Source organism: Trametes versicolor (genome assembly GCF_000271585.1).
Source record: "Trametes versicolor FP-101664 SS1 unplaced genomic scaffold TRAVEscaffold_9, whole genome shotgun sequence".
Lineage (NCBI taxonomy): Eukaryota > Fungi > Basidiomycota > Agaricomycetes > Polyporales > Polyporaceae > Trametes > Trametes versicolor.
The window spans coordinates 995,111-1,022,394 of NW_007360329.1; the positions used below are offsets into that span (position 1 = coordinate 995,111).

Below are 27,284 nucleotides of genomic sequence, written 5' to 3' on the forward strand. Positions count from 1 at the left end.
GTGTCTCCGCGCTATCCACACTAATCTTCGTACTGTCTCATTGAACAGATCAGAGTCAATCATGGCCCTAGGATCGGCCCTCCGCGGAACGATGTTCCGTCTCAGGATAACTCCGAGGGAGTGATTGTCTTCCACCAAGGGAACACCGTGCGTTAACCTGACCGTGTGTGAAGGCGCGGCGCTGTGATGCGCTTGAGCCTTGGGATCGGGCTCGGACCCGGGAAGTATATAACATATGCGAATGTGGAATGGAGAGTGAGCCTTATCACAAAGGACGCCCAGTATGCCCTCTTCTGCCGTTGTCCTCACGCTCATTGCAATCTTCTCGGCGCTGTGGTTCGCGTCTATCGGAAGAAGACGCAGGAACCTCCCGCCGGGGCCAAAACCCAAACCACTCATTGGAAATCTCTTTGACTTCACTTTGAAGGAGCTGTGGGTACGCGCGACCGAATGGGCGGAGCAATATGGTACGTGACTCACCCGTGCCCGTACTCTGTGTTTGATAGACTTTCTGACGACGTGTGAGAACAGGGGACATGGTATACGTCCAGATTTTCGGCCAGGGAGTGCTCTTCATAAACTCGTACACCGCCGCGGTCGACTTGTTCGAGAAAAAGGGTACCTTATACGCAGACCGGCCACACATGGTGATGGCCGCAGAACTGTATGTGTTAGCTCAATCGCGACGTTCGTTGATCCTCATATTTCGTCATAGGTGTGGCTGCGAGAACATCGTGAGTAGCAATCCGCGCAATGGCTAAATGGCTATGAACGTCCTCTTGCAGATCGCATTTGCCGGGCTCGGAGATGGGTTTCGCCGACACAGAAAGATGATGCAGTCCGCCTTGAGTGCAAGCAGCATCCCGTCTTACCGCCCGCTTGTTGTGGCCGAAACGTATCCCTTCCTTCGGCGGATGATGGAGTCTCCGCAGAACTACATGACCCATCTGCGCAGGTATGCATTTTGGAGCGCAATGTCCTATGCAGCTGTTCCGGAAAGCGTTTGCTGATACATCTATTATATGGCAGATACGTTGGTGCACAGACTTTATCCATCGTCTACGGGTACAGGATGACAGAGGCCGACGACCTATTCCTCAGGTTGGCGGAGCAGACGCAAGATATGCTCTCCAATGACATTGCGAGTGGCGGTACCGGAATGTGGATGGTGGACATCCTGCCATTTTGTAAGCGTATCCGTCTTCGTGGAGGACTGGTCACCAAAACCTCATCGATCTTCACAGTGAAGCACCTACCTTCATGGTTTCCCGGCGCAGGGTTCCAGACAAAGGCCGCCGACTGGAAGGCTAAAATCGAGTACGCGGCTGATGCGCCGTTCAACTGGACGAAAGCCAACATGGTAAGCTGGGTACTTCTTGTTAGCTCCCATGCGCACTCAACACGCGAGCGTCAGGAAACCGGCAATGCGTCGACTTGCTACTGCACCCTGGCAATGGACAACGAGGGTGACGACAGCGTAGACAAGAAGCGCGAATCCGACGTCAAGTGGACTGCCCTCACGATGTACATGAGTCAGTGCGCTCTCTTTTGTGGCACGAATACCCCCTGGCAGTCCTCATCTTGACCTTCTATTGAATCATTTGAACTACAGGTAGCATAGACACTGTGAGTTGATTTCTGACGTCGTGCATGGCTACTTTGCTGATATATACACAGACCCTCGTGGTGATGAGCCACTTCATCCTTGCCATGGTGAAGTATCCAGCGGTCTTGAAGAAAGCGCAGTCGGAGATCGACGCTTTGACGGGCGGGAGTCGCCTCCCTAACCACGATGACCGGGCTGCGCTTCCTTACGTCGAGGCCGTCGTGAGCGAGTGTCTGCGCTGGTCTGTCCCCGTGCCACTTGGTCAGCCTCTCTTCCACTACACTTTCTCTCAAAGAGAACGCCACTGACATGCAACGCGATTCAAAGGTCTCGCGCATCGCCTGATGGAAGACGACGTGTATGAGGATAAGTTCATACCGAAGGGCACATTTGTCTTCACCAACATATGGTGGGCTGTCCTTGTAACCGCTTCTCTGCTTTCTCTTATGGACCAAACATGTACCGTTACTCCCGTTACAGGAGGATGACGCGCGACGCAACACAATTTGCATCCCCCGACGAGTTTGTACCTGAGCGCTTCCTGGAGGGCGGGCAGGACGGACCGTCAAGCAAACGATACGACCCCAACGTATTCGTGTTCGGTTTCGGGCGAAGGTGCGTTCGACTGTGTCCCCGCACAGCTGAGAGACTGATTCCCTACAACAGGAGATGCCCGGGGACCCATCTCGCCGATTCAACCCTCTGGATCGCGATCGCTTGCATGCTGGCGACGCTCGACTTCGGCAAGGCTATCGATGCTTCCGGCGAACCTATCGAGCCTCAACCAGAGTACAACAACTCCACTTTCAGGTTCGTGATCGATCCTGGGGGGACAGTGGACGTAAGGCAGCTACGAATATTGATGACAATTTTGTGATCATTGCAGGTCTCTCGATCCTTTCCCCTGCAAGATCGTGCCTCGGTCAGAGCACACAGCTCGACTGGTTCAGGACGTGGCGGCCGTTTCTATTTAGCGTATAGTATACTTAATCCTACTTAATTTCAAGTCTAAATTCGTCTGTGGATAATGACTGTCCGCCTGAGGCTACTAGCATTCAGGTGCATGCCGTCAGTCACCGCTGCCCACACTCCGTGTTATAAGTACCTTCACCAACGCCGAGCAGCAGTCCTGGTGGGAGCAAAATATATGGCAAGGTGTACCTGTTATAGACCCTGGGGGCATGATCTTCGTCCCTACTAACGTTAACTTGGAACAGGCAGGACTCACAGATGGCCTTTCGGACTGAGGAGCTACAGCTCATAGGAGTGAGGAGACAAACCTGATTTTTGGACGTCTCTCGGATCTTGACTCCTTGCGCACAGCCTTTCTACCTCCCGCATGCTTCACCTTGGTTCTTCTGACCTCCCAGCGGGCGTCGTGAACACGTCTGCGCCTACGCGGTACACTAGGCTCCTTTTATAAAGATGGCGGAGGGTGCCGCTCAGGGCCTGGGGTCGTACACCAGGACTAGCCTCGTTCGGCGTACCTGCCGGCGCGGAAGCTGTCATCGGAGTGGAATCACAGTCAACTAAGCCATTGTCCTGTTGACGTCGGTAAGTCGAGTGAATGTGAACTCGCGAGCAATGATAGACATACGTCGTACCAGAACACCATCGAAGACCATCCCAATTACTCTTCCCTACGAATCCTTCGAACCCGCGCAGCATGCTACGGAAAGCCCGAGCCCAACGATGCCGGTCGATACGTCCTATGGTCACCCGACCGCCTGGCCGCCTGAAGCTTGAGGCATCTGTAACACATCGACGCGCACAGCGCCCGGTCAGCCGGGAAATAAGCGCACTGACTTCAGGCAAGAATACGATGCCGGCGCGATGATGCACACGTCCGTCAGCCACAACAGCGGAGAGCTGGACGCGCAGTGCGCCACAGTCGCGCGGCGGCGGCGCGCGCAGCAGCTGCTCCGGAGGGATCGTCGCCGACTAGCGATGCGTAGTGGCGCACTTCAGAACGACATATCGCGCCTTCCACTTCCGCTCGAGCACGTCGCCAGAGGAGGCCCGTCAGAGCTACGCCGCAAATGCAAATGCGCGCCCACCCTACGCGCGTACGGGAAGGAGTCGTTCGGCTTCCGCAACCGCACACCAGAACCCCGGGGGATCTCACTAGTGTGCTTCGGCGGTGCAACGCTGGGGCGCAGCTGCAGCTGATGACGTCCGCGCCCGATTTCATTATGCCCAGTGTGCCTCCATCGAGGAGCTCGCGATGGGTCCATGCTTCAAATAACGTTGCGCCCTACATTTAACATTACATTTCATAGTCTAGCGGCGCCGGCGCCGGCACACCACCATCAGCAAAGCCGGTCAAATTCGGGGAACGCGATATTACATACCTGTTCTCCCGCCCTCGTTCCCCGAATGAGAAGCAAGCTCGCCGAAGCGTCCCCACAATATGTATGACGGACGACAGATCTCCCACATCCCGGCTGTCCTCCAGAAGCACCAACGGCCGGTGAGCCGTGTGGCGGTGCCGCATCCGGTCCCGCCGCCGCCGCCGCCGCCACGCCCGGCCAGTGACGGAGGCACCTATGTGGTTCGCGATAGCAGCGCGATCTGCTCGTCCTTGTCGAGGCCCATGCGTCCGCGCCAGAAAACTGGAGACAGGGGAGGCAACTCCTGAGCGTTCGTCGCAGATTGTGTGGGCTGCTGTTGACGCGCGGCGTGTGCTGCTAGGATTTCGTCGAGGAGATGAGGGACGTCGAAGTCCTGGACGTTTCCTAGCCTGAAGGACAGATACTATATCAGCGTGCGATGCTCAAGTACGCATTGTGCTATCCTGTTTCCCCACAGGTAGGCACGGGGCAAGATAGAAGCCCGGGACGACACTCACCAATCTCCGTACGGATATACGAGCACATTCGCGGCGTATCTGCGAAGCAACACGCATTAATTGTCGAAGTCCGGAAGTACGCGAAGACGAAGCGCGGGCATGAAAGCCGTACGCATCGCCCAGCACTAAAGAGGTCAGAGGACGTACTTGTGACCGCCAACGTGCGCGACTTGGCCCAGCACGACGTCCTTCGGGCAGATCCCGCGTTTATCCAGCTCCCGTCTGAGGGCACGGGCGACGGCGACCCCGCCCTCGCCGCACCTGCAGTCCCGCGAGCCATGCGTGCAGACGTACAAGTGCAGCCGGCGGTCGAGCGCCTCCCCTTCTTCCTGCGCGAGCTTCCTCCCGCCAGAAGAGCCCGAAGCATCTCCAAGCACGAGCTTCCGCAAACTCTCGTCTATCTCGTCGAGGTTCGCGAGCGAGACCTCTGGGATCTCCAGCCGGCCGTATCGATGCGCGTGCGAGAATACTGAGGCCGTGTACGCCTCTCGTCCTAGGTCATCGGCCGCCTTGTCCTCGCCGAGCCCCGTATAGCCTGGGAGGGGGCGCAGCTCCGGGGACCACACGAAGTTGACGGTGCCGCCCCAGCCGCGCGCCTTCATCGTCAACGCGCGCCACAGGGGAGAGCGGGACCGCGCGGGGTATTCTGCCGGCGGCGCATGGGTGTGCAGAAGCACGAGCGCGGTGTGGTATGGCGCGGTGCCTGTGAGCCCTGTGGGGGTGGCGGGCGCCGCCGTAGTCGCATCGGAGAGCGTCTGCGGCGGGGACGTCGTGAACTGCCGCTGCGCGATGTGTTGGAATTCGTGGATGAGGCGCGGGGACGCGCGGCGGCACGCAAAGGTCGGCGCGAGCGTGAGCATGAGCGAATGGGGCAGGGCCATCTATGCGCTACTGACACAGGCGTGGCAGATTGAGGACGGCAGCGGCAAGCAGAGGGCACTAGGCGAGGGGGCGGCGTGGGGGTTCTAGTGAAGCTTGAGCGAGGGTCGGGAGAAGGGAGCTAGCTGTCGGTACCGCCGAGGTCATCGAGGTTTTGTACAAGCTCATCGTTGTGCGCGACGGCGACGGGTTGTGACGTCGCGCTCCGGCACCGTCTCCTGCTATCCACTCAGCGCCGACGCCGTACATGCGCAAGACGCCGGCGAGGCCGATGCTCGCACCCAGCCAGTGCCCCGGCCTGCCGGGCCTTGCCCGGGTGCACGTCCCGCTCAGGGCCGTCGCCGGCTGGCCGGGCGTCCCGGGAGGACGAGAGTGGGTCAGTCCGCCGCGTGGCCGGCGCGAAACGTAAAATGAAAATAACACTTCGCGTGTTCGATCAGACGGAGCCCGAATAGGTCGGGGGCATTTCGGCAGTTCCCTATATGCCCGTGTTTGGGCAGGTAGGAACGGGAGAACGGGGGGCGCTCCTTCCCCGCGGCATGCAAGCTATTCCATATCCATCCGTCCCTTGTACTTCCCCATCCGCACCCTGCGTCGCTACGACTCGCTACGCGTGCGGCGGCGTTGCTATCCACGACGACGAGCGCGACGAGAGAGGGAGCGAAGCTGCTTGCACGGCGGGCCACAGCGAGACGCTCAATTTATATGGCGATCTCGTTTCAGCGGGAGCGGCGTCGAGGCCAGGTTTCTCGCCAGGGACTCCCATCGCTTATGGGATAGCGAAGGCGAAGCAGGCGGATCGCATCATATGTCCAGGTCCGCCTCCCAGCGGAATACAAGAACGCCCGGTTTGCCAATTAGAGTTTGTCAGAGCCGTGTCTGCTGCATATATGCACCGAGCTCGCGAGTTCTCTCCCATCGCTCCTCCTTCCGCCTTCCCGCTTCCCGACACCTCTCCTCGCGGTACGCGTCGCATCGTCGCACCGCAATACTGTCGCTCTCTACCCTATCTCTCCCGCTCTAGTTCGCGCGTGCGCGCCTTGGATCCGTGACCACTCTCCGGAATGTCTGCCCTCGTTTGGACGTGGGCCATCGTCGCGGTGGCGCTCGTCTGGGTCGGCCTGCAGCAGAAGTCCAAGAGACTCGCTCTCCCGCCAGGCCCGAAGCGCCTCCCTCTTATCGGGAACCTGCGCGACCTCACCCTCACCGGTCTCTGGCTCGAGGCCCGCAAATGGGCCCAACAACATGGTGAGCATCTTCGCGTTTTCCTGCTTGCAGTCGCTGATAACGGACACCTGCAGGCGAGCTGGTCTACCTGAACGTGTTCGGGCAGGGCCTGCTGTTTGTAAATAGCTACGAGGCCGCGGTCGACCTCCTCGAGAAGCGCGGCGCCATCTACTCGGACAAGCCCAAGATGGTCATGGCAGGCGAACTGTGCGCGCTTCTCTCGTGTTTTCGTCCCCTTCACATGTCTAACCCGTCACTTTGCACAGATGCGGGTGCGAGAACATGGTACGCCACCGCCACCGCCGCTCCGAACAGTGTGCGATGAGATCTGACATGTCATGTTCTGTGACGTAGATTGGCCTTACACCCTATGGCGAGCGCCTCCGCCGCCAGCGCAAACTCATGCTGCAGGCGCTCGGCGCGAACAGGGTCCACGAGTACCACCCCCTCCTCGAGATCCAGACCCACAACCTCCTCCAGGGCATCCTCAACGCGCCCGATGACTCCCAGAACATCATCCGCCGATACACCGGCGGCCTCACCCTCCTCATCGTCTACGGCTACCGCGTGCTCTCGAACACCGACCGCATCCTGGACATGGCTGGCGAGAGCCTCGAGCTGCTCTCGAACCGCATTGCCGCTGCCGGCGTCGTCTGGCTCGTCGATCTGTTCCCACCACGTACGTCCCCGAGCGTGTATCTGACACCTTGCCGTAACTCACTCGTGCGGAACAGTCAAGCATATCCCCACTTGGTTCCCCGGCGCCGGTTTCAAGCGTAACGCTGCGCTCTGGAAGGGCAAGATGGAAGCGTTCGTCAACGTGCCGTACGAGTACACCAAGGACCAGATGGTTTGTGATGCGGCTGGGTCATCTTGCCGCGCGCTAACTGACGGTTTCTGTCACAGAGGCAAGGCACTGCCGTACCCTGCTACGTCTCGATGCTTCTCGACGACGCTTCTCTCGAGAACAAGGAGCAAACTGTTGACAACCAGCGCGATTTCGACATCAGGTGGACTGCGAACTCTCTATACGCGGGTATGCATACCACGCTCAAACCCCGCGTTTCACCTCACTGACTTTGGCTGTCTTCTTCAAAATTTCAGCCAGCTTCGACACCGTGAGTCTTAACTTTTGCCTCATTTGATGCATGTGTAGCTTACGTTTTACGTGTGCTGCGTAGACCATTTCCGCTGTCTCCCACTTCTTCCTAGCAATGATCCAGCACCCCGAAATCTTGCAGAAGGCCCAGAAGGAGCTCGACTCTGTCGTCGGAAACAGCCGTCTGCCCACCTTCAGCGATCGCGCGAACCTGCCGTACGTTAACGCTGTCGTGAACGAGACCCTCCGCCTGTCCTCGCCCGTCCCTCTCGGTCAGTCCCATGCTTTTACCACCATGGGCGCACATGCTTACTGCGCGGTTTATTTCTAGGTCTCCCGCGCCGCATCACGGAGGACAACGTGTACAAGAACATGTACATCCCCAAGGGCACACTCGTCTTCGGCAACAACTAGTGCGTGTCAATCGCACTTTATTCATAGCATAGCATCACGTTAACCGTACGCCGCTCTAGCAACATGACCCGCGACGAGGCCGTCTTCCCCAACCCTGAGGAATTCAACCCGGAACGCTACCTCGAGGAGGACCTGGACGAGGTGACCGCAAAGGCGCGCGACCCGCGCAACTACGTCTTCGGCTTCGGCCGGCGGCGCTGCCCGGGCCAGTGGATGATCGACTCGTCGCTGTGGATCGCGATTGCGTCGATGCTCGCGAGCTTCGACATCCGCAAGGCCGTCGACGAGTTCGGCAACGTCATCGAGCCCGAGGTCGTGTACGATAACTCCGTCTTCACGTGCGTATATTCCCCTCCTCCGTCTCCTCGTCTCCGCTGCGATCTCGCGCGCGGTGGACATGTTCGGAACTCTGTTTGTGTGCCTCCGTGCGGTGCGCATGCACGCGCGCGCTCCGTCGGTGGCGCGTGTCAGGGTGGCGTTTGGGGTGGTATGGCGGTCTTGACAGTGCGCTGACATGCTCGCCTCTCCGCAGGACGCTCAAACCGTTCAAGTATGACATCCGCCCGCGCTCCGCGCAAGCGGTCAAGGTCATCCGGGAAGCCAAGGGCCTCTCGGACTGATCGCGCCGTCTCCCTTCCCCCTGCCTCTTACACACCCCCACATCCCTCACCCTCCGCGCATTTGTACATCACCATCACCCCCCGACAAATTCGCCTCACACTGAATGGCCTACCCGGGCGGCGCAGCCCGCAGCACGAAGCTCGCGGCACGCGACCAGCCCCGGAGCCGCACCCACACTCGTTCGTTCTTTTCGCATCCGCGCCTGGTGCCTCTCAGTACGCAAAAGCTGTCTGTCAAGGACCTCGCGCTTGCGCTCTCCATCTCTCCCGGATCTCTCTGCATCTCTCTCGGATACCGCGTGCTTTTTCGATACCTACTGTATATCCTTCGCAATGTGTAATATAGAACGAGCCCGGACCCGATGCACATCGCTAGAATCGAACTGCTCTCGCTTTGCTCTCAGTTACGCGCGTGATGGATCACAAATCGTGCCCAGGTGCGGGTGTGGTCATGTTGTGCGTGACTGCCAACGCTCTCGCTTTGCTCTCGTATTGCAACGCGGGTAATGAATTACAGATCATGCTCGGGTGCGGGTGTAGGCATGGTACCGGTCGTGTTGTGGGTGACCGCACGGCGTGCCGCAGCAAGTTATGGGTGCGGATGCAGCGCTCAGCAGCATCCGTACAACAGGCAACAGGTGTCTTCGCGCAAGCCGACCGGGATGAATGAGAAAGATGCGTAAGAAGACGTGCGTGCATTAAACCCGATGACAGCAAACTCTAAACTCTACACAAGCACGGAACATGCGTAATCCAAAGCGCGACGTGAGGATCATTACAAGACGACGATGAGATACTAAGTACACTAAGCGTCCGGATACGGGCGGCGGGGCGGCGTCATGGTCATGAGGCGGCGGGCGCCGCACTACCCTCCTGGTGCACGGCGGACGCCGCCGAGGACGCGGGCACGGACAGCTGCCCGTGCACGGTCGCGCGGATCTTGAGCACGTCCGCGCGCGAGAGGTTCGCCTCGTTGCAGAGCGAGCGGAAGATCGAATCTTCCTTGTCGAACAGCGCGAGCGGCGTGTCGAACTCCGCGACGCGCCCCGCGTCCATAACGAGGATGCGGTCGTAGTATACTGCGGGGCGGGCGGAGGATGTCAGTCAGGCGCGTCGAATAGGCAGCGAGACGAAGAGGAAGGTGCCAGCACCGGGAACGGGCGGGAGGGTCGGGTGAAGAGGACCGCGGGCGGGCGGACGGGCGGGGAAACGGAATAGAGACGCACCGATGGTGTTGAGCCGGTGCGCAATGCACAACAGTGTTGACGCGGAGAACTCGGTCTGGATCGTACGCTGGACCTTGGCGTCTGTCTCGACGTCGACGCTGCTCGTCGCTTCGTCCTGCGTTGCCGTATGTGAGCGACGTGACGCACGCCATAAATGCCGCGCGGACTTACCAGTACGATGATGCGGCTGTTCTTGACGAGCGCGCGGCAGAGCGCTACAAGCTGCTTCTCGCCCGCGCTGTAATTCGAGCCTGGAAGGTGTCAACGCGGGAGAGTTAACGCGGTGAGTCGCTAATGGAGCAAGAGCGCAGCGAATCACTTGCCTTCATCGCTGACGTTGGAGGAGAGGCTAAACTTCGCTTCCGCCACGGGATCAGTCGACCCGTCCCGCGGCAGCAGCCATGCGCGGCGTAACGAGTCTATCAGCTCGGCGTCCGTCCGAGTGTTGGTCGGGTCCCTGCTCGACATATGTGCGCGTCAGTCACCACCCGGGATTACAATCAGTGGGCGGCGACGTACAGATTCTCCCGTAATGTGCCCTTGAACAACAGGCTGTCTTGAGGTACGAGCGCCAGCCGCCCGCGGAGTGTGTCCAGCCCGATGTCGGCAATGTTCTGGCCGTCGATCTCGATGTGCCCGGACTGAACGTTTACGATACGGAAGAGCGCTTGGAGCAAAGAACTCTTGCCCGCGCCCGTACGTCCTACGATGCCAACCTGTCGCAACAGAGTCCGAGTCAGAAAGTCGGCGCCGAACATCATGACAGCTCTGCGGTCACCTTCTCTCCCGGCTTCACGTAGAAGCTAACGCCCTTCAAGACGAGCGGCAGTCCTGGGCGGTACGCCATCTCGACATCCTTGAACGCAATTTCACCCGAGTGCGGCCATGTCGGCGGAGGGTCGTTGGGCGTAGTCGCCGCTCCCTCGTTCGGAAGCTCGGTGTAGTACAGGATGCGCTCCACAGCATTGAAGTTCTGCTCGTTCTGGGCATATGTTGAGACGAGCAACGCTATACAAAAGATGTGAGCAACCGCGGAGCAATGCGAAACATGCATGCTGGAGACTCACAGAATGTTTGCGTGACTGAAGATATGGAAGATTAGCTTCATGAGATATGAGTGCCGCGGAGTTGGATGACTTACTGCTAAGGGTGTACGACAGTACGACACCGATCTTACTCGGGTCTACGCTACTCCGGAATCCGGCAGCGAAAAGACAGATGCCGAGGATGAGAATATTGCCTAAGATGTCGAGTCGCACGCCTAGCCATCGCTGAATCGCAATCGTCATGTAGTATGCTCGGTTCTCGAGGTCGAGACCATCTTCTGACTTGCGAATAAAACGGTCCTGTAGGCGAATGCAAGGTCATGATCCTGAATGAGTACGGAGTGAAAAGTCGTTTAGACTTACCTGCGAACGGTATGCGCGAACAGTGCTCAGGCCGGTGAGCGTTTCTGATTAGACATCAGTTATTTAGAATGCCGAATCGAGGCATATAGCAAGAAAGAGTACGGACCAGAGTAGGAGGAATACAGCGCGGATCTCAGGAGGGAGTCTAAGCGCTTAGCTTCTACTGAGCTTCTCCGGTAGTATACGGCCGCGATGTAATAGAGGGTCATGAGGGGTACGAAGATGATGCCGAGGTAAGGGAAGGTGTAGAATACGAGCGCTGCAGTACCGACGACCGAGCTGAGTATGGAGGTTAGCACTTTAGAACAATTGAACCTCGAATTGGTTGTACATACCTAGCAGTTGAGAGCAGCTGAACAAGACCAGTGGCATTTAGTACGATGGTGCAAAGGAAATTCCTTCATGTACTTACCTGCACAGCAATCATTGCCAACTCTGCGTCGACTGTATCCTGATCCTTAGACAAGCGCGACATAATTCGCCCTACGAACAGCATCAGCACGTTTCTCAGTAAGGCCTATTAACTCTATCCAAACTCACCTAAGGGGGTAGTATCGAAGAACGCCACAGACGATCGAAGCACTCCAATCAAGGCCGCCTTAAACATCCGCAAGCCTGCGGTCAAACTAGCCATGCTGTATGCTCGAGGTGTTAGCACCGGTCCCGAACGACCATTACTCTAAACCAACTGCGTACCTGATAGTCAAACTGAGCGCGAACGAGAACACACCGCTCGCGATGCCGAGCGCTGCGTATGTGCCCATGTAGTCGCCTTGATCGAAACCTTTGACGCTCTGCGACGTCCAGAATCCCAGGAACAAGTTGTTTGCGACTGTAGCCGAGATGTATATTAGCATCATGACTGCTCGCGCCGCTCGCTGCAAAACCCACCTTGTGCGCCTTGAGAGAGAACGAGGAACAGCATGATCAGAGGGAAGACCGTGACGCCGCCAGCGTACTTGAAGTACTTGGTGTACACGGACGCGGCGACCGCACCCGTAAGACGCTCCTCCTCCTGCATGAGAGTCTGGTGCGCCTTCTCAGGCGCGGCCGCCTTCCCCTTGACCTGCGCCAGCACTTCCGGCACCTCCTCCTCCGCTGCGGCCTCCTCCTGCTTGTCGAGGCTGCCGTACTCCTCCATCAAGCGCGAGAACATCTGCCCATTGTCCATCAGGTCCTGGTACGTGCCCTGCTCGACAATGACGCCCTCGTCCATCACATAGACGTAGTCCGTCTTGTCCAGCACGTGCAGCGCGTGCGTGACGAGAACGCGCGTCTTATCCGCGAGCGGCCCGTTGAGCAGGCAGCGGTCGAGCAGCTGCTTGCCGACGTACGCGTCCACCGCGCTGAGCGAGTCGTCCATGAGCACGATATCGGCGCCGGAGAACGCCGCGCGCGCGAGCGAGACGCGCGCCTTCTGCCCGCCGCTCAGGTTGATGCCCTTCTCGCCGATCTCGGTCTCGTCGCCGTTCGGGAGCATCTCGAGGTCGGGCTCGAGGCAGCACGCTTTGATGATCTCGTGGAACCTGTGGGACAGGTGACGTTCGTCAGTGTTGTACCGTGAAGGAGACTAGGCCTGGGCGTACTTAGCGTCGTCTTCAGGCTGTCCGAAGACGATGTTCTGGCGCAACGTCGCGTTCATGATCCAGGCAGACTGTGGTACGTAAGCCGCAGTGGACGAGAATGTGCACTAAACGGTCTTCGAGTAAGCAGACAGCACAATGCGTGAGACTGCGACCGAACGCACCTCTCCGCGGGTCTTCCTCATCTCTCCGATGAGCGCTTGTAGCAGCGAGCTCTGCCGTCGCAGTCAGCACACGCGCGTATACACGACGTGGCGCGAGCCTGCTCACCTTGCCGGAACCGACGCGGCCAACGATGGCGACGAACGAGCCCTTCGGGATCTTAAGCTTCACGTCCTTCAGCTCAAACGGCTTCTCCTCCTTCTCCTCCGCCTGCTCCTTCTCCTTCCCGTTCGCGACCATTGGCAGCACGGGCTCCTTCTTCCCCTTGCCGCTCAACCGTTTCTCGCTCGCCTTCGCCTCCGCCGCCGCCTTGTGCCTCGCGGCCTTGGACATGCCCGCGCCGGGTTCCTTGCGCGCGGCCTCCCACGTGAAGTCCGCGTCGACGTTGAGCGCGAATTTGCTCTCGGCGGCGACTACGTACGGGACGGCGAGCTCCTCGGCGAGGAGGAACGCGGAGATGCGGCGGAGCGCGACGAGCGCGTCCGTCGCAGAGGCGAGCACAAGTGGTAGGTAGATGAGGGGCGTGCGGATGATCTATGTGCGCGACGCGTGTAAGCTTAGTTATCCAGAGTTACGAAGAAGCGTGCTATAGGGCTCACGTTGAAGAACTGTAGGGAACTGAAGATGGTAGCGACGTCGAGCGTGTGATTAGTAAGCGCGTACGTGATCTGGTCGTCGAAGGTCTGTTAGAAGCCGCGCGACGTGTAACATGAACGAAGTACGCACGAACGACAGGATCGACGCGAAGATGGGGATCACAGTGACCAAACCGATCAGACTCGAACGCGCCGCGCTAACATACGTCCAAGATGAAGTTAGCAAAGGCGCACAAGGACTCTGGTGCTAGGATCACTCACGCGAGGCGTCGGATCGTGCTGACTTCTCTCTCCCGCAGGACACCCACTTGGTGCGCATAGAATTGCTCCCAAGCGTAGTACTTCAATAGCCTGATGCCCGACAACACCTGAACAACCAGTCAGCCTACAGTCCACGCGTGGGATAAACGTAACAGTGTATACCTCTGTGGTCATGCGCACACGCTGGTCCGTGAGCACAACCCCCTTCTTGCGCTGGGCGAACATGATTTTCGCCAGCATGAATTGCGCGGGGAAGCCGATGATGAGAACCTAACAGACGGAAGTGTGTCGATACGGAAGGTGCTGCATGTCGTAGTAGAGCGACGTACAGCAAGGCCAACAAGTGCAGAAACTCCGAGCTAGAGCATGCGAGCATGTGAGTAGGAGCACGAGTACGCAGGATGCCAGCGCGTGCGTACGTTACGGATGAGGAGGCCGACACCAATGGCGATCTATAACGGGGCGTAACTGGTCAGGTCGAGACGTTATGTGGGCGCGGGCCAATCATACGTACTTGGATCGGGGCTATCCAAAGGCTGCATACATGTGAGTTCTACGTGCCCAGTACATCGAGTTTTGCTAAAAACGTACTTGTGGATCATCGCACTGTTACGATCGAGCCTTGTGGCGTCAGTCGATATCATGGTGGTGATCTGCCCTACGCTGTGCTTCATCCGCCCACGCCCGCTCAGACGCAGCGACTTCCTGAATATGGCGCCGATCAACTGCGGGGCGAGTCAGAATGTAGAAGCGCGAGTTATAGAGACGCAGCATACACTTGTACGTATACAGAGACCGTTCGTCATCGCGACTGAGAGCCTCATTGAGCATGTAATGGGGGACGATTACGAGCAGGACGTACCCATCTGGTAGTGGTTTGACAACTATCGTGCATTACCGAGATATATACGTCAGTGATTGATTCGGGGTATGCTGGGCGAAGATCACACATACCAGGCTTGATACCTCTGTACACCTCAGATCAGGTACTGTGCCTCCGAGATATCCGATTTATGACGTACCTTGCATAGCGAAGATAGCAAATGCGAGTCCGATACCGTAGCCAATACCCTGCGGCTTCTGCAAGCCGAGTGCCTCCCGTTCCGCGTCAGTGGCTTTGAAGTAAACGAAGGACTTTGTGAGCCATGTAAGTAGAACCTGGTTGACCAGGGGTGTCGTCGTGTTCAGCGTGTCTAAGTGGAGATAGACGTTAAGACAGACTGCCGCGTTATCGACGACAGGCATACGCACCAGAGAAGAGCTTCAGCAGCCCAGAAGTCCATAGTTGTACGATGTACACATGATACAAGGCCTTGACCAAAGATGAGTCGTACTTGGGCTTCTTCCCCGATGGCTGCTCTGGAGTTTGGGGCGCTGGCTGTTTCTCGCTGTCTAGCTTGTCTGGTGTTGGCGCGTGCTTCGTAGAGTTAGACGTTTGGCGCGAGACATTGTCGTCGTGAACGGGGCCGTCCTCGGAAAGCCCTCCCGTTTGTTGCAGAATGAACGCGGGCCTCTCCTCCGGTGGACACCTCTTGTAGAACGCTTCTTCGACCCGCTCGGTGAGGGCGTCTGTCAGAGTTGCATTCGGTAGTTGCCAGAAGTCTAACCGTTCACAGGGGATTGGTGCACTGCTTCCCGACAAGATCGAAGCGAGACGTCGTACCTGCTTTCTCCAAGGGTCGAGAGAAGCCCACAGATAGGAAAGAGTCGAGCCAGGAGAAGAGGAGTCTCGAGATTGGTCTACGCAAAGCAAGTGGTGTGAGATCCTGCTGCTGACTTCGTATATGCCGACAGAATCGGAAAGGTGTGAACGCCGGTGTCAAGCCGAAAGAACGTCCTGGGGGTGCAGCATGTATGCTTTCGCAACATGTTCTGCGTCCTGGGTGGCCGATTGTGACAAAGATGACTACAGTGGCAGAGGCCACAGACTGTGGCGAGCGTCCAAAGCAGAAAGTCCCACCATCTGGCGCAGATGCTACGCGGAGCGCATTCACCCCCGTCCCATGGAGCGAACGCGGATCGCTGGCTTGCTTTGACCTGAATGCGTGGCCTGCGAGTGACCTGCGCGCGCCCCGTAGAGCTGTTTTTCTTGCGAACTCCTGGTCGATGCGGCCGAGCCCGCTCCGGCAGCCGCGGTCGCACCCACTGCAACGGAGACATCCCATCCCATACCGAGTGAGTAAGGCGCAAAGAGGCGGGATGGCTTAGTGTCGATGGGCAGTCGGCCACAGGCCGGCTTACGCGACGCGACGACAGGTAAGCCCAACAGGCCCCTGCGAGATGCTCAGATATTGACTGCTGAGGCCCAGTCACTGATCCCAGCCACCCGTGCGGGTTACGACGTTGCAAGGAATATGTTCCGGAGAACAGGCCGTCCAAGAGACAGGACGCTCTCGTCCAAAGACAATGCTCTCGGCACGAGCCCGCCTCCTCAAGTACTCACGTTGCAACGGGCAACATGCTATACACCGCACCATATTGATACACCACTGGTCACCTTCGTCACTCGACAAAGCCACCAGAACGCGAAACATGAGCTGGAACGTATTTTGCGGAACAGATCTCTCCGCCGCCGGGACCTTCTGCAAGTGTCAGGCCGGCCGCTAGCCCATTAACAGGATTTGCGTGCTTGATCTTGCGCATCCCGCCATCGCCAAGAACGGAATAACATATGAATGACGTTACTCACGAGGCTGTAGTTTCCGGCACGACCTTGTCCTCGCCGAATGCTGGAGGAGCTGGCTGCGGGTGGAAGGGGTTCCACATCGCGCGTCCGGGTCGTCTAGGGATCTGGAGACGGTGGCAGGGGAGGAGCAGAGAGGGCGCACGAGGAGGTACGTGTGCTCCCAGGTATACAAATAGGACGGATGACCATGGCAGCAGTATTCACTCGCATGGATGTTCCGCGGCGCTCAGCCACCTCCGCTTCGACGATGAACGCATACAGACTGACAACCCCGGCCGGAGGGTTCCAGTCCACGCAACACACCCGGCCTGATCGCCGAGGGGCCAATCAGCGCCCTGCGATTGCCTCCGAACACTGCGATCACCCTGATCGAGTCATGGTTGCCTGGCCCTCGGTCCTTAATTGACACATCATCTCTGACTGTCTTGCGGGGCTTCTCGCCGCGCGCCTCCGGGCGCTTGCTGTTCCCCCTGAGCGTCCCCGCCTCGGCGCCACCCCGCCACGGCGCCGCCGCCGAAGTGATCCCCCGCCGCCGGGCGGGCCGCCGGGGCGGGGGAATGCCCAAAGAAGAAATGCTTTGAATTTGGGCGGACTTTGAAAGGGCAGAGTACGGGCTGAGACGCTCCTGTCTGGCCAGCGATTGCCTCTTGCATTCCTCCACCATGTCCTCCCGTCGCTGACTGCTCTCTGTGACACCGTCCAGCATCTCCGACACATGTCCACCCACAGTATTGTATCTCTTGTCCTTGTCCTCGCTACCGTTCACGTCGCTACGCTGTTTACTTCACAACGCAATATTCGAGCATCTCACACTACCCAAGGATGAGTGACAGATTGGACCGGACCCCTTCGGTGCGTATTGCAAGCACTTCTATCCACGCCATACCTCCTACAACACCATCTAGGTGGGTGTCAATGGTCAGGCTCTGTTCTCTCTCGTCGAGGCCGCCACAGTCGCCCGTCCTATCCCCACTCCCCGGGACTCCTCGGTCGACAGTGCTTTATCTCTCGGCAGCTACAACGGTCCTAGCAGCATCAACACTGGCACCGTCGGCAGCTATGGCAGTACCTCGAAGGCACACGCTGCTATGAAGCACCGCAGGCTCTCCTCTACCGGCCAGACAAGGCGCAGATTGAGTGATGCACGGGAGGCAACCAGCCGTCCTTCGTGCGTTGTCTACATTTCTTGAATGTCTTACACGACCCAATATATATTCCCCTTAGACCCGTGATGCTCCAGACTGCTGCGGCAGCTCTCTCTTCTTTGGCGACACTTTCGCTCTCAGGCTCTCCTCCGCCTCCCGGCGTTCCCCAGACAGCCACGTCCTTTACTGCCGCCAGTGGCCAGATGGCGTCAGGACTGGCGACTATGATCCCGAAGCAAGAGGCAGCCGATGAGAACACCGTCCCGGATGAAGCTTCGGCAACGCCTCCGACAAAGACGGAGATTAATGGTGCCGGTATTAGCGTCACCAAGAGCGGCAAGAAGAGAGGCACGATATTCAAGTGCGAAAGCTGTTCCAAGGTCAGCATCCTTTTCTTGCCAAGTGTTTGACGCACGAATAGCCCCATTTTCGCGCCTGCACATCTCTGGAACCACTGGGTCGGAAGTATTCGGCCGCTTCTTCTCCGGAGTTATGAGCCAAATCGTCCCACTACAGCTAGAAAAGTGCGACAACGCTGACGGCCCATTTCAGGTCTACCGTCACCCGTCTTGTCTGATCAAGCATCGTTGGGAGCACTCTCCCCACTGGCGTGAGGCCTCGAAGTTTTTGCTGAGCAAGCATCAGCAGGTCCAGCTTCTTGAGGTGCGCTGTCATCCTTCCTCTTCTGCGACAAGCGCCCAAGCTTTTATTAGGCGGCGGCGATCCTGTCCCATCTAGACCCGTCGGCGACCGGGGGGCGCTCGCTGCCAGAAGACCGATCTTTGTGGCCCTCGTATATGTCAGGAGGTGCACTCCCTCCTCCGGATATAGCAAATGGTCCTCAGCAGGAGGGTTCAAGGCCTACTCCGAAGGCCCGCTCGTCCTCGGCTTCGATTTCATTCGATCAAACGGTCATTCATCCTACTTCAAGTTCTGTCCCAGCTACCTCGTTGCTCTCTTCGGGCGCCGGCCTCGCCCCCGGGCACGCATACGGCAGAGGACCTACGCGCTCTCCCTCCGCAGGCCCACGCATGCACGATTACGCTCTACCCACGTCCGGCGGCATTACGCATGTTCGCCCGGGCGTCGTCGGCGTGCCGATGACTGGGGGCGCGCAGTCAGACGTTGCGCACAGTCACTCTACTACCGCGGCGCAGTCACGCTCGGCCCCTATGCCGGTGCCCGCGGCGAGCCGGGACACGTACCGCGACCCGCAGGACGCCAATGCGTACAGCTTCGTTAGCACAAGCGGCGCATCTGCGTCTGAAGCCTGGAGCTCTCCCGTCTCGGTGGGCTTTGCGCAGTCGTCCTTCCGGTCGTCTTCGGTCACCTCGCACTCGGCGTCCTTCTCTGCCTCTGGCCTCGAACGCTCATTCTCGTCCGAGGGTGCGGGCGCGTGGAGCCTCCCGCGCTCGTCGGTACGCTCGAGCTCCTTGTCGCGCAGCCGGAGCGGGAGCGTCGACGACGCAGACTTCGTCGATATTGACGGCGTCGCGGAAGACGGTGGCGAACCCGTCGGCCCGGGCCGGTTTGGGTTCACGTCCCGTGGGTGGAAGATGAACATGGCGCACGGCGGGAACGGCAAGATCGAGGAGGAAGAGTGGGACGGCATGGAAATGGAGATGGAGATGTGAGGCGTCACACTGCGGCCTGCGCTGGGTGTGGGCGAGCGGGGAGAGTGCGGACGGGTGCGCACCAAGGAAACCTCGATTTCACGGCATTCACGGACATTCACGGTATATGTATATTTGGGCCAGCGGTGCCTTCTTTTTTTGTTTGTGTACTGCGTTGGAGGGTTGCGGGACGCGAGGCGAGGAGTTGGGGCTGAAGCGTATAGGCGATTCTTAGTGCAGACATCTAGTTACCCACATCTTCCCATGTACATGATTACCGTTACCGCCCGGCGTCGTTCTGTTGTGCCACTAGTACGTGTATTTCGCTGTACTTGTTCCCATCATATATATATTCACGGTATCCCTGGGATGGAGCGGTTTCGGTTGCGATGTGTGCTTCCCCGCAAGAAGCATCGTATTACTTCGGTGGCAGGACTCGAAGGCGATACTACAGCACGGAGTCGCAACCACAATGCCTCCCGCGCGCTCGCAGCTGACTACCTGATGAGACCAGGCGATGGAGGATTAGCGTAGGGCGTCGGACGACCCACTATGCACATGTAGTGAGAGTTTTTAGTCATGGTTTAAGCCCAAAATGTCCATGATAACAAGGTACACACTAAACAAATACATATCCTCACGGTTCACTGTCGAAAGTATGAACATCGTAGGAGCGTTGCGTTAACGTTGTGAGGGGAATGTCGCTCATATCAGTGCCGATGGCCCCGGCAGTGGCGAAAACCATGCGACTGTGCTTGGTGTAGTCGTCGTGGCTGAAACAGCCAGAAGCGTTCGCGCCGGCTTCGCGTAGGTTGAGCAGGACGCGTGAGCACAGCGTGGTGTGCAGCGCTCTGTGCGGCCTGTGGCATAGTAGGTCAGCGGCCACTGCTGCGCTGTGCGGCATACGGGGACGTACAGCTGGAATGCGGACGACATTTCCACCTGAAGAGTGGCAGGTCAGCTTTCCGCCCTGGAAACGGCGAGAGTTACACTCTTACCGGTGCTACTGTCATGAAGAGCATGTTGGCGGCCGAAACGCTGAGCATGACCGTGTACAGGCCAACACCTGCAAGGTACATTTCAGCTATCTTCCTTCGAGGGTGTCGGCCTTGTACTCGTACCATCCCGAAAAGTGGTGCGAAGAAGCAGCGAGATCCTGCGTTCTGAAATGCGCACCATCCGAGTCAGTGTGGTCGGACCCTAAATTATACGCATGTTATCGCACCTGAGGCCGACATATACTGCTTGAGTAGTATTAGGACGATCATAGCTGAACAAGCGTGTCAGTACGACGGCGTGACCTCTGACTAGTAGTTAGCGGCGTACTCGTTTCGGAGACGATGATGCCAGCATAGAACACCCAGCAGTCGTAGTCTGTGACGCTGGGCACGCAAGCGGTGATCTCGAGCAGCTCGGCCGGAGGATCTGGGTGCGGGGGTTAGAAGAACCGGCTCATGACTTTTTCGAGTCGAGTGAGCCCATATTACGCACATGTCATCCTGATCAGATATGTCGGGATCATCACAAATGAAGGAACCTGCACAACGCGTCGCCCGCATGAGAACAGCGTTTTAGGACGAAGCTGCTACTGCTTACGACGAGGCCGATACAATTCAGGACCAAAATTGCGACGACGGCTCGATTGTATCCCCATACAGCGGCGGTGCGTACGATGAGGATAACTGAAGCATAGTAAGTTCAGCGTTTGAAACCTGCTGCATGGTCCTTGGTGTTGCGTACTTTCGCTGATGAGTGACCCAAACCAATAGAGAGCTACAACATCATCCCTGTTATGAGATGGCAAATGCCGCGGCGGGAAAGGGCACTCACCTACCACCGTCGGCCATAATGCTGCGCATACCTGTGATCAATGCAGAGGTTTATGTCTGTAGGGACTGAGTTTAAGGGCGGCTCTTCGCACATACCCGAGGATTCTTTGCGCCCAATGCCACTTTGATAGGAGGCAAAATAAGTGTGATGTGCAGAGCGTTGTAGGGGTGACACTTACCAACCGTGGCGAGCGACATGTCAAGGAACGGCATGTAACGATTGACGAAAAATAGAACTTTGATCGGGCTAAGGCGAGACGGCCACATGTAGGCGACCTAGTGGAGGAGTCGTCAGCCGTATGGACGTCGATATTGTAGACCTTCTGCACTTACCTCGGAAGAAAATGTTTCGATTACATCAAGTGCCTGCAAGGCCAATGTGATTTTGCTCTTGAGAACGTCCCTGGCAAGCACTTACCACCCAGGTGAGCGAGGCCACTGTGGTTGGACACAGCGAGTCAGAATTGAGTTCAATGCGACAGTTCACAATAATGGCGTACCGGCGGTATACTGACCAAGGGGATAACAATACGTCAGCTGCCCACCAACCTAGGTGTAGCTAAATGGTCTACCTTCACCGGCAAGACAAGATCGAAATGAGATAGCGAGGCTTCCAAAATGCTGGTTAGACTGGCCATCGGTTGAAGGGTGGCTGAGGATTGCCGGCGTGGGGGTATCTGTAGCGTACGGGCGACGCGCGGGTCTCACGAGCTTAAGTACAAACTCCCGTCCCCATGCAGCGCTCTCCCGCCCTTGCATCTCGAGAAGGCGTGGACACGATGTGGTAGCATATCACCTTATCAAGATATCCTTCTTATGGCTTCCCTGCACAGGAATTGAATGGCGGGTGTCTCAATCTTATGGACGATCCCGAAGAATTCGAAGAAATAGCACTGCCGGCGCCGGCGGGACGTCCCTCCGGACGCTGAACGTACCACTTGAGTCAGGTGGCGGGGGTGCCACAGCCCGTGATAAAGCTGTGGTGGCACGTTAGCGAACCACTGGCATTGCACAGGTAACCACTCACCCATGCTAGATGTTGTTGTACGTCGTGTGCGTCCCGCAGTCCGACCACACAGGATACGTCCTCGGGCTTCCCTCACCGTGATTGGTACTTCCGAGAGCGTCGGGCTATTCAAAGCACACCCAACGGGCCCACAACTCCGAGTCGCAGCATATCCACAGCCTCCGCAACATGCTTTCGAGATTGAGAGTACTGAAGTCACATCCCAGTCTGCAGTGTATAGGAACAAACCACTGCTCAAAGGCGAAGCTTTAACGCACGTCAATGAATGATTGCAGATCATCAACGTGTCAAATACGCACCTCGCCGAAGTCGCGGACCCATAAAACATCGGATGAGTGTTCATCGCTCCAGATCCGTTAGCGTGATGAACGAGTCCTCCCCAATGTCAGAGAATCGCCTCTCGAACGCTAGCTCACTGCGCTTGTTAAACTCATCCCAGCTGACGCCGGAGGATCGGGCGGCCGCTTTGCGGAGGTTGAGCAGCACCCGGGAGCACAAGGTGCTGTGTATTGCCCGATGAGGCCTGCGCGAAGTCAGATCAGTTTGAGATGAGGCTGCGAGAGTGAGATTTTGACGAACAGCTGAAGGGCAGATGACACCCAAACCTGCAATGCAATCAGAACCACCAGCTTGAAAGAGAGAGCGGCATCTTACTGGAGCGGTGGTCATGCAGAGTAGGTTGGTGACGGAGACGGTCAGCAGCAAAATGTAGAACCCGGTACCTAGAAAAATTAGATTGATTAAGTAACGGGTTTGCACGAGGAAGAGCGCGGAGGTTTGACGTGCCGTCGCGGTACATCGTCCGGAAAAGCAGGGAGAAAGATGTTCCTCGCCCTGTAACATCCCGCATTCCGTCAACAGCGGTAGGCAGGCTGATGCAGAACATAGAGGCCGTGCGTACCCGACGTCAAGTACATCTTGAGTAACGTCAAAGCGACCACGGCTATGGGTTTTACCAGTGTACCAAACCAATTCGTAAGCTCAAAGTTCAACCATAGAAGAGAAGAAGAACTCGATGCGCGTACTGGTTTCGGAGATGATGATGCAGCCGTAGAAGACCCACCCGACGCCATCCGAGATGCTCGCGACGCAATCTGTGACCTCCAGTACGGCCGTCGAGGGATCTGTCAAACAAGGCGATGCTCGTCAAAGACCCGAGGATCGAAACAAAAACCACGGACAGTGAAGCGTCTGGAGGTACTGCTGTACCACGGCGACTGTGGGAACCTAAGAGATTTATTTCAAGTAGGCTCGCTACCGGGGAGTCGAATGCACTCACCACGATGATCAGTGTGTTGAGCATCATGAGACCCACGATGATTCTACTGAAGTTCCATAGCGCCACGGTCCGGACCATGAGAATGACTGTTTCAAAGGAGTCAGAAGATTGAATGGCTGTCGAAGAGCCACACGGAAGCTATCGCACTTTCGGAAATGAAGGAGCCCAGAGGGTAAAGAGCTATGATGCGTTCAGCATCCTGCCCGGGCATTGCAAATAGGAGCACAGCACCTACCGACCACCAGTGGCCACATGACGGAGCAAGTCTGGGAGACTAGAATGTCAGATATTATCCAAAGAGCAGTATGTGCATACCCTGACCTGGTGTGTGCGAACGCCCAAGATCACTTTTGGACATTCAGCGACATGGTTGCAACCCATCGGGCTCGAGGCTCACCGGCATTACCCAACGAGACATCCACGATCGGCATGTAACGATTCACGAGGAAGATGACCTTCATGGCGCTGAGGCGCGAGGGCCATACGAGAGCGATCTAGAACCAAAGGACATGTTCAGTTGCTGACTGAGTCTGAAGACGGTGGAGACACTGACTTCATCGCTGAGAGTGTCCAAGATGTCAAGAAGCTATACGATGCGCAATAAGTATGCGTATGTTGTCATGCGGAAGGTCAGCTCACAACGTATGTCAGCGACGCCACTACAGGCCGGCCGAATGGATGTCTCAGCAAGGTCAAGACATGCAGGTAGTATGAAAATACCCACAGCCAGCGTACTATCAATAAAAGGAACGATAACGTCTGTCAACTATAACATAACATAAATTGAGATTAAATCGGCTCACCTTGATGAGATTGAGCAAATCGAGGTGCGATTGAGCCTCTCCCAGGAGGGTCGACAAATCCGGCATGAACGGATGAGTGGAGGAGCAACGAGCCTCATTGCGTACCCGCTGACCAGCACCTATAAGTAACTTTCTCAGGATGGAGACGCTCCCCGGGCGGTTGAGAAGTCTCGTCATTCTATAAGCGCAGCCGGGGCATAGCCTGTCTTCATCAACTTCGGTCGGAACGCCTGACGTCGATAGCACAAGCCAGCTCGGTGCGACGAAAATCATTAAGTCGCGTACGCCCACTAAGCCTAGAGGAACGATAGTCCATCGTCAAGGGCTTTTTGGCACAAAATGGTAGCCTACTTCAGTATACGCGCGAATACGAGGATTGAAGGTGGAGCTTACGACTCTACCGACTCGTACCGCCGATAGTCTTCGGTTTGAATTACTGTGACTGCTACCGAGCACGAGGCGGGAGCGCCGGGTGCCATTTCATAATGGGCTGACTGCTGCGCCGAAGTGCAAACGGTCGGCCGCGATGGCTTCCCTGCTAATTGAGCCGCTCATTTAGCCGCGGCGCTCCGTCTGAAAAGGAGGTGACGATTTGGGTCCAGGACGCCTGCATTGCCTTTCGAAGATACTCTGTATAGAAGTTAGCATCGGAGGCGTGCTTGAAGCAAATGCGAGAGCAGCCGCGAGACACAGCTTGCACAGCCGTTCACGAGAATTCTGTCAATGTATCCAGATGCACAGTATATAACAACATCGGTACTGATCGAGCCCGAGCTTCATCAGCATCTCAGTGGAAAGAAGCATCGGGGTCACGTACCACAGCGTATCTCGCGCAGCGACTGAGTCGGCCGCAGTCTTACGATCCAGTCAACATTGTGGGCGCGCCGAACTCCCCAGATCCCTCTCGTGGCCGCTTCCTCAACCTGGGGTCCTCCTCCCCAGCAGCGACTTCTTCGTCCTCCACCTCACTTGCGTTCAAGTCTAGTTCGATATCCCACATCGGGCTTGGTGGACGCTTGCGCGAAGCCGTCCCCCCGAGCGGCGGCGGCCCAGACTCGGGTGTGGGCTCTCGGGAGTCGTTCAGGTCGAGTTCGATGTCCCAAGCGGGGCTCGGCTCGCGCGGAGGGCGCGGGTGCGGAGCTGGCGGCGGGCGGGGTGCCTCCGGGACCGATGCGGGTGGAGGCATTGCGCTTCTGCCATTGCTGCTTTCCGTGCCGTCCGTGGCGCGTTCCTTCCCCTTGCTTGTGGTTTGGCTGGAGGACGCGGCGGGTTGCTGGCTGGCGAGAAGCTGGAGCTGCGTGCTGATGGGAAGCGCGCTGGTGCTATTGTTGCGGAAGGGCTTGTTGAACGCGTCTTGGATGCGCTTCGCTTTGACTTGGCCGAACCCAGGGAGGTTCTGCAGCTGCTCGGACGACGCGCGCGATATCGCTGCAAAGCTCTGGGAACGACACAGAACAGTCAGATCGGCGATCAAAGCAAGCGAATGGTCGCGATACGGACCCCAAAAGACGTCCGCAGGGTCTCGACGTCGGTCTTGTTCACTTTGCTGATGTTTGTGAGCGCGGTGCGTAGGACGGACCGGTAGTCCTTGTCGACGCGTTCCTTGATGAGATCAGGCGGTCTGTGCTCGAACTGCTTGTATGTTGCTAGATAGTAACCGGCTTCCTCTGGACTGAGATGGTGTGTCAGTACACATTCAGGCAGATCGTGGAAGCGCTATCTCACTTCCATGCGACCATGATGGTCATTTCGTTGATCAGACATATCTGCAATACATGGTCAGACAAGTGTAAACCAGATGACGTGAGACTTACCTTGGTCAATTCACGAATTGGGTCTTGATGCTCGCTCTGAGGAGTCGAAAGTTAGACAGAGTCAAGCATACGAAGCAGCTCGAGACGAACCACGTCGCACATCAATAGCAGCACCCGCAGGTTGTATGAGTGCCCCAACTTTTCTATTCGTTGGTGGATATACTCTGGGTGAAGCCTATGGTACCGCAGACTATGAAGCGGTGCTTCAGCATGCGCGCAGTACCGTCACGAACACCGGTGTAGCGCTTACCTTAGGAACAGGACACCAGTAGTTTTTCCTACCTGGTAGTCCGCCAAAATCTCGCCAAACTCTTTTCCGACATTTCTGACGCTTTCTAAGATTGGATTTCCTCTCTGTCGTGCCCGCATCAGCGACTGTATGCGGACGTCGGCAAGCCGACATGCGACGCGAACCTACCTGGCACGGATTGATTATAATGTTGTTCCCTGAACCTGGGACCACCACAGGTGGCTTTACGGGCGCCGCGGGTCTTGACGAGCTGCTTGCAGACGCCATGGGTTTACGTCGGTTCTATGTTCCTGCCTATCGGTGGCAGCTGTAACGAGAGTGAGAACGCATGTCGAGTCAGCGGCGGTGGCCAGGGATGCGGAAGGCCTCCGTGGGAAACGTTGAACTCCAAACTCCGAAGGAGGCGGGAAGGCGCTTAACAACAGCTTCCGCCCTCCTCCGTTCGGACACCACAACGAGCCTCTTCAGACTTCTGTTCAAAAAATACAAAACTTTGCGTCCGTACAGCGAACTAGTTCTTCTATCAATCAGCACTAGTGTGCCTGTGCAAGTTCGGAATCGACGGAAATACCTGGAAATACTTATGACGCTCGGTGCGCGTGGTTAAGATCGAGATCTCACTGCAACCTCCAACGATCGGTTGGCGTCCTTGGCCAAGGGCTCCGAGGACATCTTTCCTCTCCCCACTCACTCGAATGCGTTTGAGATGCTCCTCTCGAATTCGGAGATAAATCGTGCCCTTATTCACTGCCAGTTCTGAGATGCCTCCACATAAACCGGCGGAGGCGTCACGGCTCGGCGGGCGCCCTATAGCTCCGTTCATAAAATAGGTGACTTGATTAACGGTAGGCATGCAGAATCGCTTAGGTTCGCACGAGCGACCACTTACGACAGCACGACAGCAATCT

The 27,284-nt window shown here is 57.3% G+C and overlaps 9 protein-coding genes across 9 annotated transcripts; 4 read left to right on the plus strand and 5 right to left on the minus strand.

Moving 5' to 3' along the window:
* Nucleotides 1-275: 275 nt before the first annotated feature.
* On the plus strand, nucleotides 276-2,629 carry TRAVEDRAFT_152287 (cytochrome P450). The gene is made up of 13 exons (XM_008043239.1): nucleotides 276-467; nucleotides 532-664; nucleotides 716-734; nucleotides 786-955; nucleotides 1,030-1,187; nucleotides 1,245-1,360; nucleotides 1,415-1,532; nucleotides 1,613-1,626; nucleotides 1,678-1,867; nucleotides 1,934-2,015; nucleotides 2,087-2,221; nucleotides 2,273-2,416; nucleotides 2,493-2,629. Exons 1-13 carry the CDS (start codon nucleotides 284-286, stop codon nucleotides 2,578-2,580), a joined length of 1,551 nt encoding a protein of 516 aa, XP_008041430.1. The 5' UTR covers nucleotides 276-283; the 3' UTR covers nucleotides 2,581-2,629.
* Nucleotides 2,630-2,884: 255 nt separating this feature from the next.
* On the plus strand, nucleotides 2,885-3,782 carry TRAVEDRAFT_30486 (uncharacterized protein). Its single transcript, XM_008042769.1, has 3 exons — nucleotides 2,885-3,020; nucleotides 3,080-3,148; nucleotides 3,204-3,782. Exon 3 carries the CDS (start codon nucleotides 3,443-3,445, stop codon nucleotides 3,773-3,775), a length of 333 nt encoding a protein of 110 aa, XP_008040960.1. The 5' UTR covers nucleotides 2,885-3,020; nucleotides 3,080-3,148; nucleotides 3,204-3,442; the 3' UTR covers nucleotides 3,776-3,782.
* Nucleotides 3,783-4,150: 368 nt separating this feature from the next.
* On the minus strand, nucleotides 4,151-5,314 carry TRAVEDRAFT_129292 (uncharacterized protein; the record flags this gene model as incomplete). The annotated part of the gene is made up of 3 exons (XM_008043240.1): nucleotides 4,151-4,346; nucleotides 4,455-4,493; nucleotides 4,602-5,314. The coding sequence occupies 3 exons, from the start codon at nucleotides 5,312-5,314 to the stop codon at nucleotides 4,151-4,153; spliced, it is 948 nt and encodes a 315-aa protein (XP_008041431.1).
* A 952-nt stretch (nucleotides 5,315-6,266) lies between these two features.
* On the plus strand, nucleotides 6,267-8,952 carry TRAVEDRAFT_152293 (cytochrome P450). Its single transcript, XM_008043241.1, has 11 exons — nucleotides 6,267-6,581; nucleotides 6,635-6,769; nucleotides 6,829-6,845; nucleotides 6,915-7,239; nucleotides 7,295-7,410; nucleotides 7,467-7,596; nucleotides 7,665-7,678; nucleotides 7,742-7,931; nucleotides 7,991-8,072; nucleotides 8,133-8,411; nucleotides 8,606-8,952. Exons 1-11 carry the CDS (start codon nucleotides 6,398-6,400, stop codon nucleotides 8,691-8,693), a joined length of 1,560 nt encoding a protein of 519 aa, XP_008041432.1. The 5' UTR covers nucleotides 6,267-6,397; the 3' UTR covers nucleotides 8,694-8,952.
* A 419-nt stretch (nucleotides 8,953-9,371) lies between these two features.
* TRAVEDRAFT_171643 (multidrug resistance-associated ABC transporter) lies at nucleotides 9,372-16,744 on the minus strand. The gene is made up of 33 exons (XM_008043242.1): nucleotides 16,620-16,744; nucleotides 15,594-15,670; nucleotides 15,182-15,532; nucleotides 14,953-15,123; nucleotides 14,885-14,898; nucleotides 14,793-14,814; nucleotides 14,707-14,741; nucleotides 14,522-14,655; nucleotides 14,445-14,466; nucleotides 14,350-14,382; nucleotides 14,260-14,289; nucleotides 14,093-14,200; nucleotides 13,931-14,037; nucleotides 13,800-13,866; nucleotides 13,673-13,741; nucleotides 13,182-13,607; nucleotides 13,076-13,126; nucleotides 12,915-13,018; nucleotides 12,220-12,854; nucleotides 12,025-12,160; nucleotides 11,869-11,963; nucleotides 11,741-11,811; nucleotides 11,664-11,680; nucleotides 11,435-11,607; nucleotides 11,329-11,372; nucleotides 11,061-11,265; nucleotides 10,987-11,001; nucleotides 10,698-10,927; nucleotides 10,439-10,635; nucleotides 10,243-10,376; nucleotides 10,091-10,170; nucleotides 9,920-10,034; nucleotides 9,372-9,772 (listed from the first exon to the last, which is right to left on the minus strand). The coding sequence occupies exons 1-33, from the start codon at nucleotides 16,694-16,696 to the stop codon at nucleotides 9,537-9,539; spliced, it is 4,281 nt and encodes a 1,426-aa protein (XP_008041433.1). The 5' UTR covers nucleotides 16,697-16,744; the 3' UTR covers nucleotides 9,372-9,536.
* A 540-nt stretch (nucleotides 16,745-17,284) lies between these two features.
* Nucleotides 17,285-19,740, plus strand: TRAVEDRAFT_30491 (uncharacterized protein). Its single transcript, XM_008042770.1, has 5 exons — nucleotides 17,285-17,468; nucleotides 17,522-17,784; nucleotides 17,841-18,141; nucleotides 18,314-18,424; nucleotides 18,475-19,740. The coding sequence occupies exons 1-5, from the start codon at nucleotides 17,439-17,441 to the stop codon at nucleotides 19,393-19,395; spliced, it is 1,626 nt and encodes a 541-aa protein (XP_008040961.1). The 5' UTR covers nucleotides 17,285-17,438; the 3' UTR covers nucleotides 19,396-19,740.
* A 271-nt stretch (nucleotides 19,741-20,011) lies between these two features.
* TRAVEDRAFT_50241 (uncharacterized protein) lies at nucleotides 20,012-21,841 on the minus strand (the record flags this gene model as incomplete). The annotated part of the gene is made up of 16 exons (XM_008042908.1): nucleotides 20,012-20,234; nucleotides 20,291-20,316; nucleotides 20,373-20,440; nucleotides 20,496-20,537; nucleotides 20,600-20,644; nucleotides 20,701-20,799; nucleotides 20,866-20,911; nucleotides 20,971-21,056; nucleotides 21,115-21,147; nucleotides 21,205-21,235; nucleotides 21,300-21,325; nucleotides 21,383-21,479; nucleotides 21,537-21,569; nucleotides 21,622-21,641; nucleotides 21,704-21,713; nucleotides 21,776-21,841. The coding sequence occupies 16 exons, from the start codon at nucleotides 21,839-21,841 to the stop codon at nucleotides 20,012-20,014; spliced, it is 951 nt and encodes a 316-aa protein (XP_008041099.1).
* A 534-nt stretch (nucleotides 21,842-22,375) lies between these two features.
* On the minus strand, nucleotides 22,376-24,395 carry TRAVEDRAFT_73558 (uncharacterized protein). The gene is made up of 17 exons (XM_008043243.1): nucleotides 24,313-24,395; nucleotides 24,234-24,243; nucleotides 24,149-24,168; nucleotides 24,063-24,095; nucleotides 23,907-24,003; nucleotides 23,831-23,856; nucleotides 23,745-23,775; nucleotides 23,657-23,689; nucleotides 23,510-23,595; nucleotides 23,412-23,457; nucleotides 23,256-23,354; nucleotides 23,132-23,173; nucleotides 23,017-23,064; nucleotides 22,885-22,952; nucleotides 22,810-22,835; nucleotides 22,530-22,753; nucleotides 22,376-22,476 (listed from the first exon to the last, which is right to left on the minus strand). The coding sequence occupies exons 1-16, from the start codon at nucleotides 24,376-24,378 to the stop codon at nucleotides 22,570-22,572; spliced, it is 915 nt and encodes a 304-aa protein (XP_008041434.1). The 5' UTR covers nucleotides 24,379-24,395; the 3' UTR covers nucleotides 22,376-22,476; nucleotides 22,530-22,569.
* A 772-nt stretch (nucleotides 24,396-25,167) lies between these two features.
* Nucleotides 25,168-26,643, minus strand: TRAVEDRAFT_171645 (DNA repair protein RAD10; the record flags this gene model as incomplete). Its single annotated transcript, XM_008043244.1, has 7 exons — nucleotides 25,168-25,750; nucleotides 25,813-25,984; nucleotides 26,038-26,078; nucleotides 26,127-26,162; nucleotides 26,217-26,316; nucleotides 26,377-26,480; nucleotides 26,545-26,643. 7 exons carry the CDS (start codon nucleotides 26,641-26,643, stop codon nucleotides 25,169-25,171), a joined length of 1,134 nt encoding a protein of 377 aa, XP_008041435.1.
* Nucleotides 26,644-27,284: the final 641 nt, after the last annotated feature.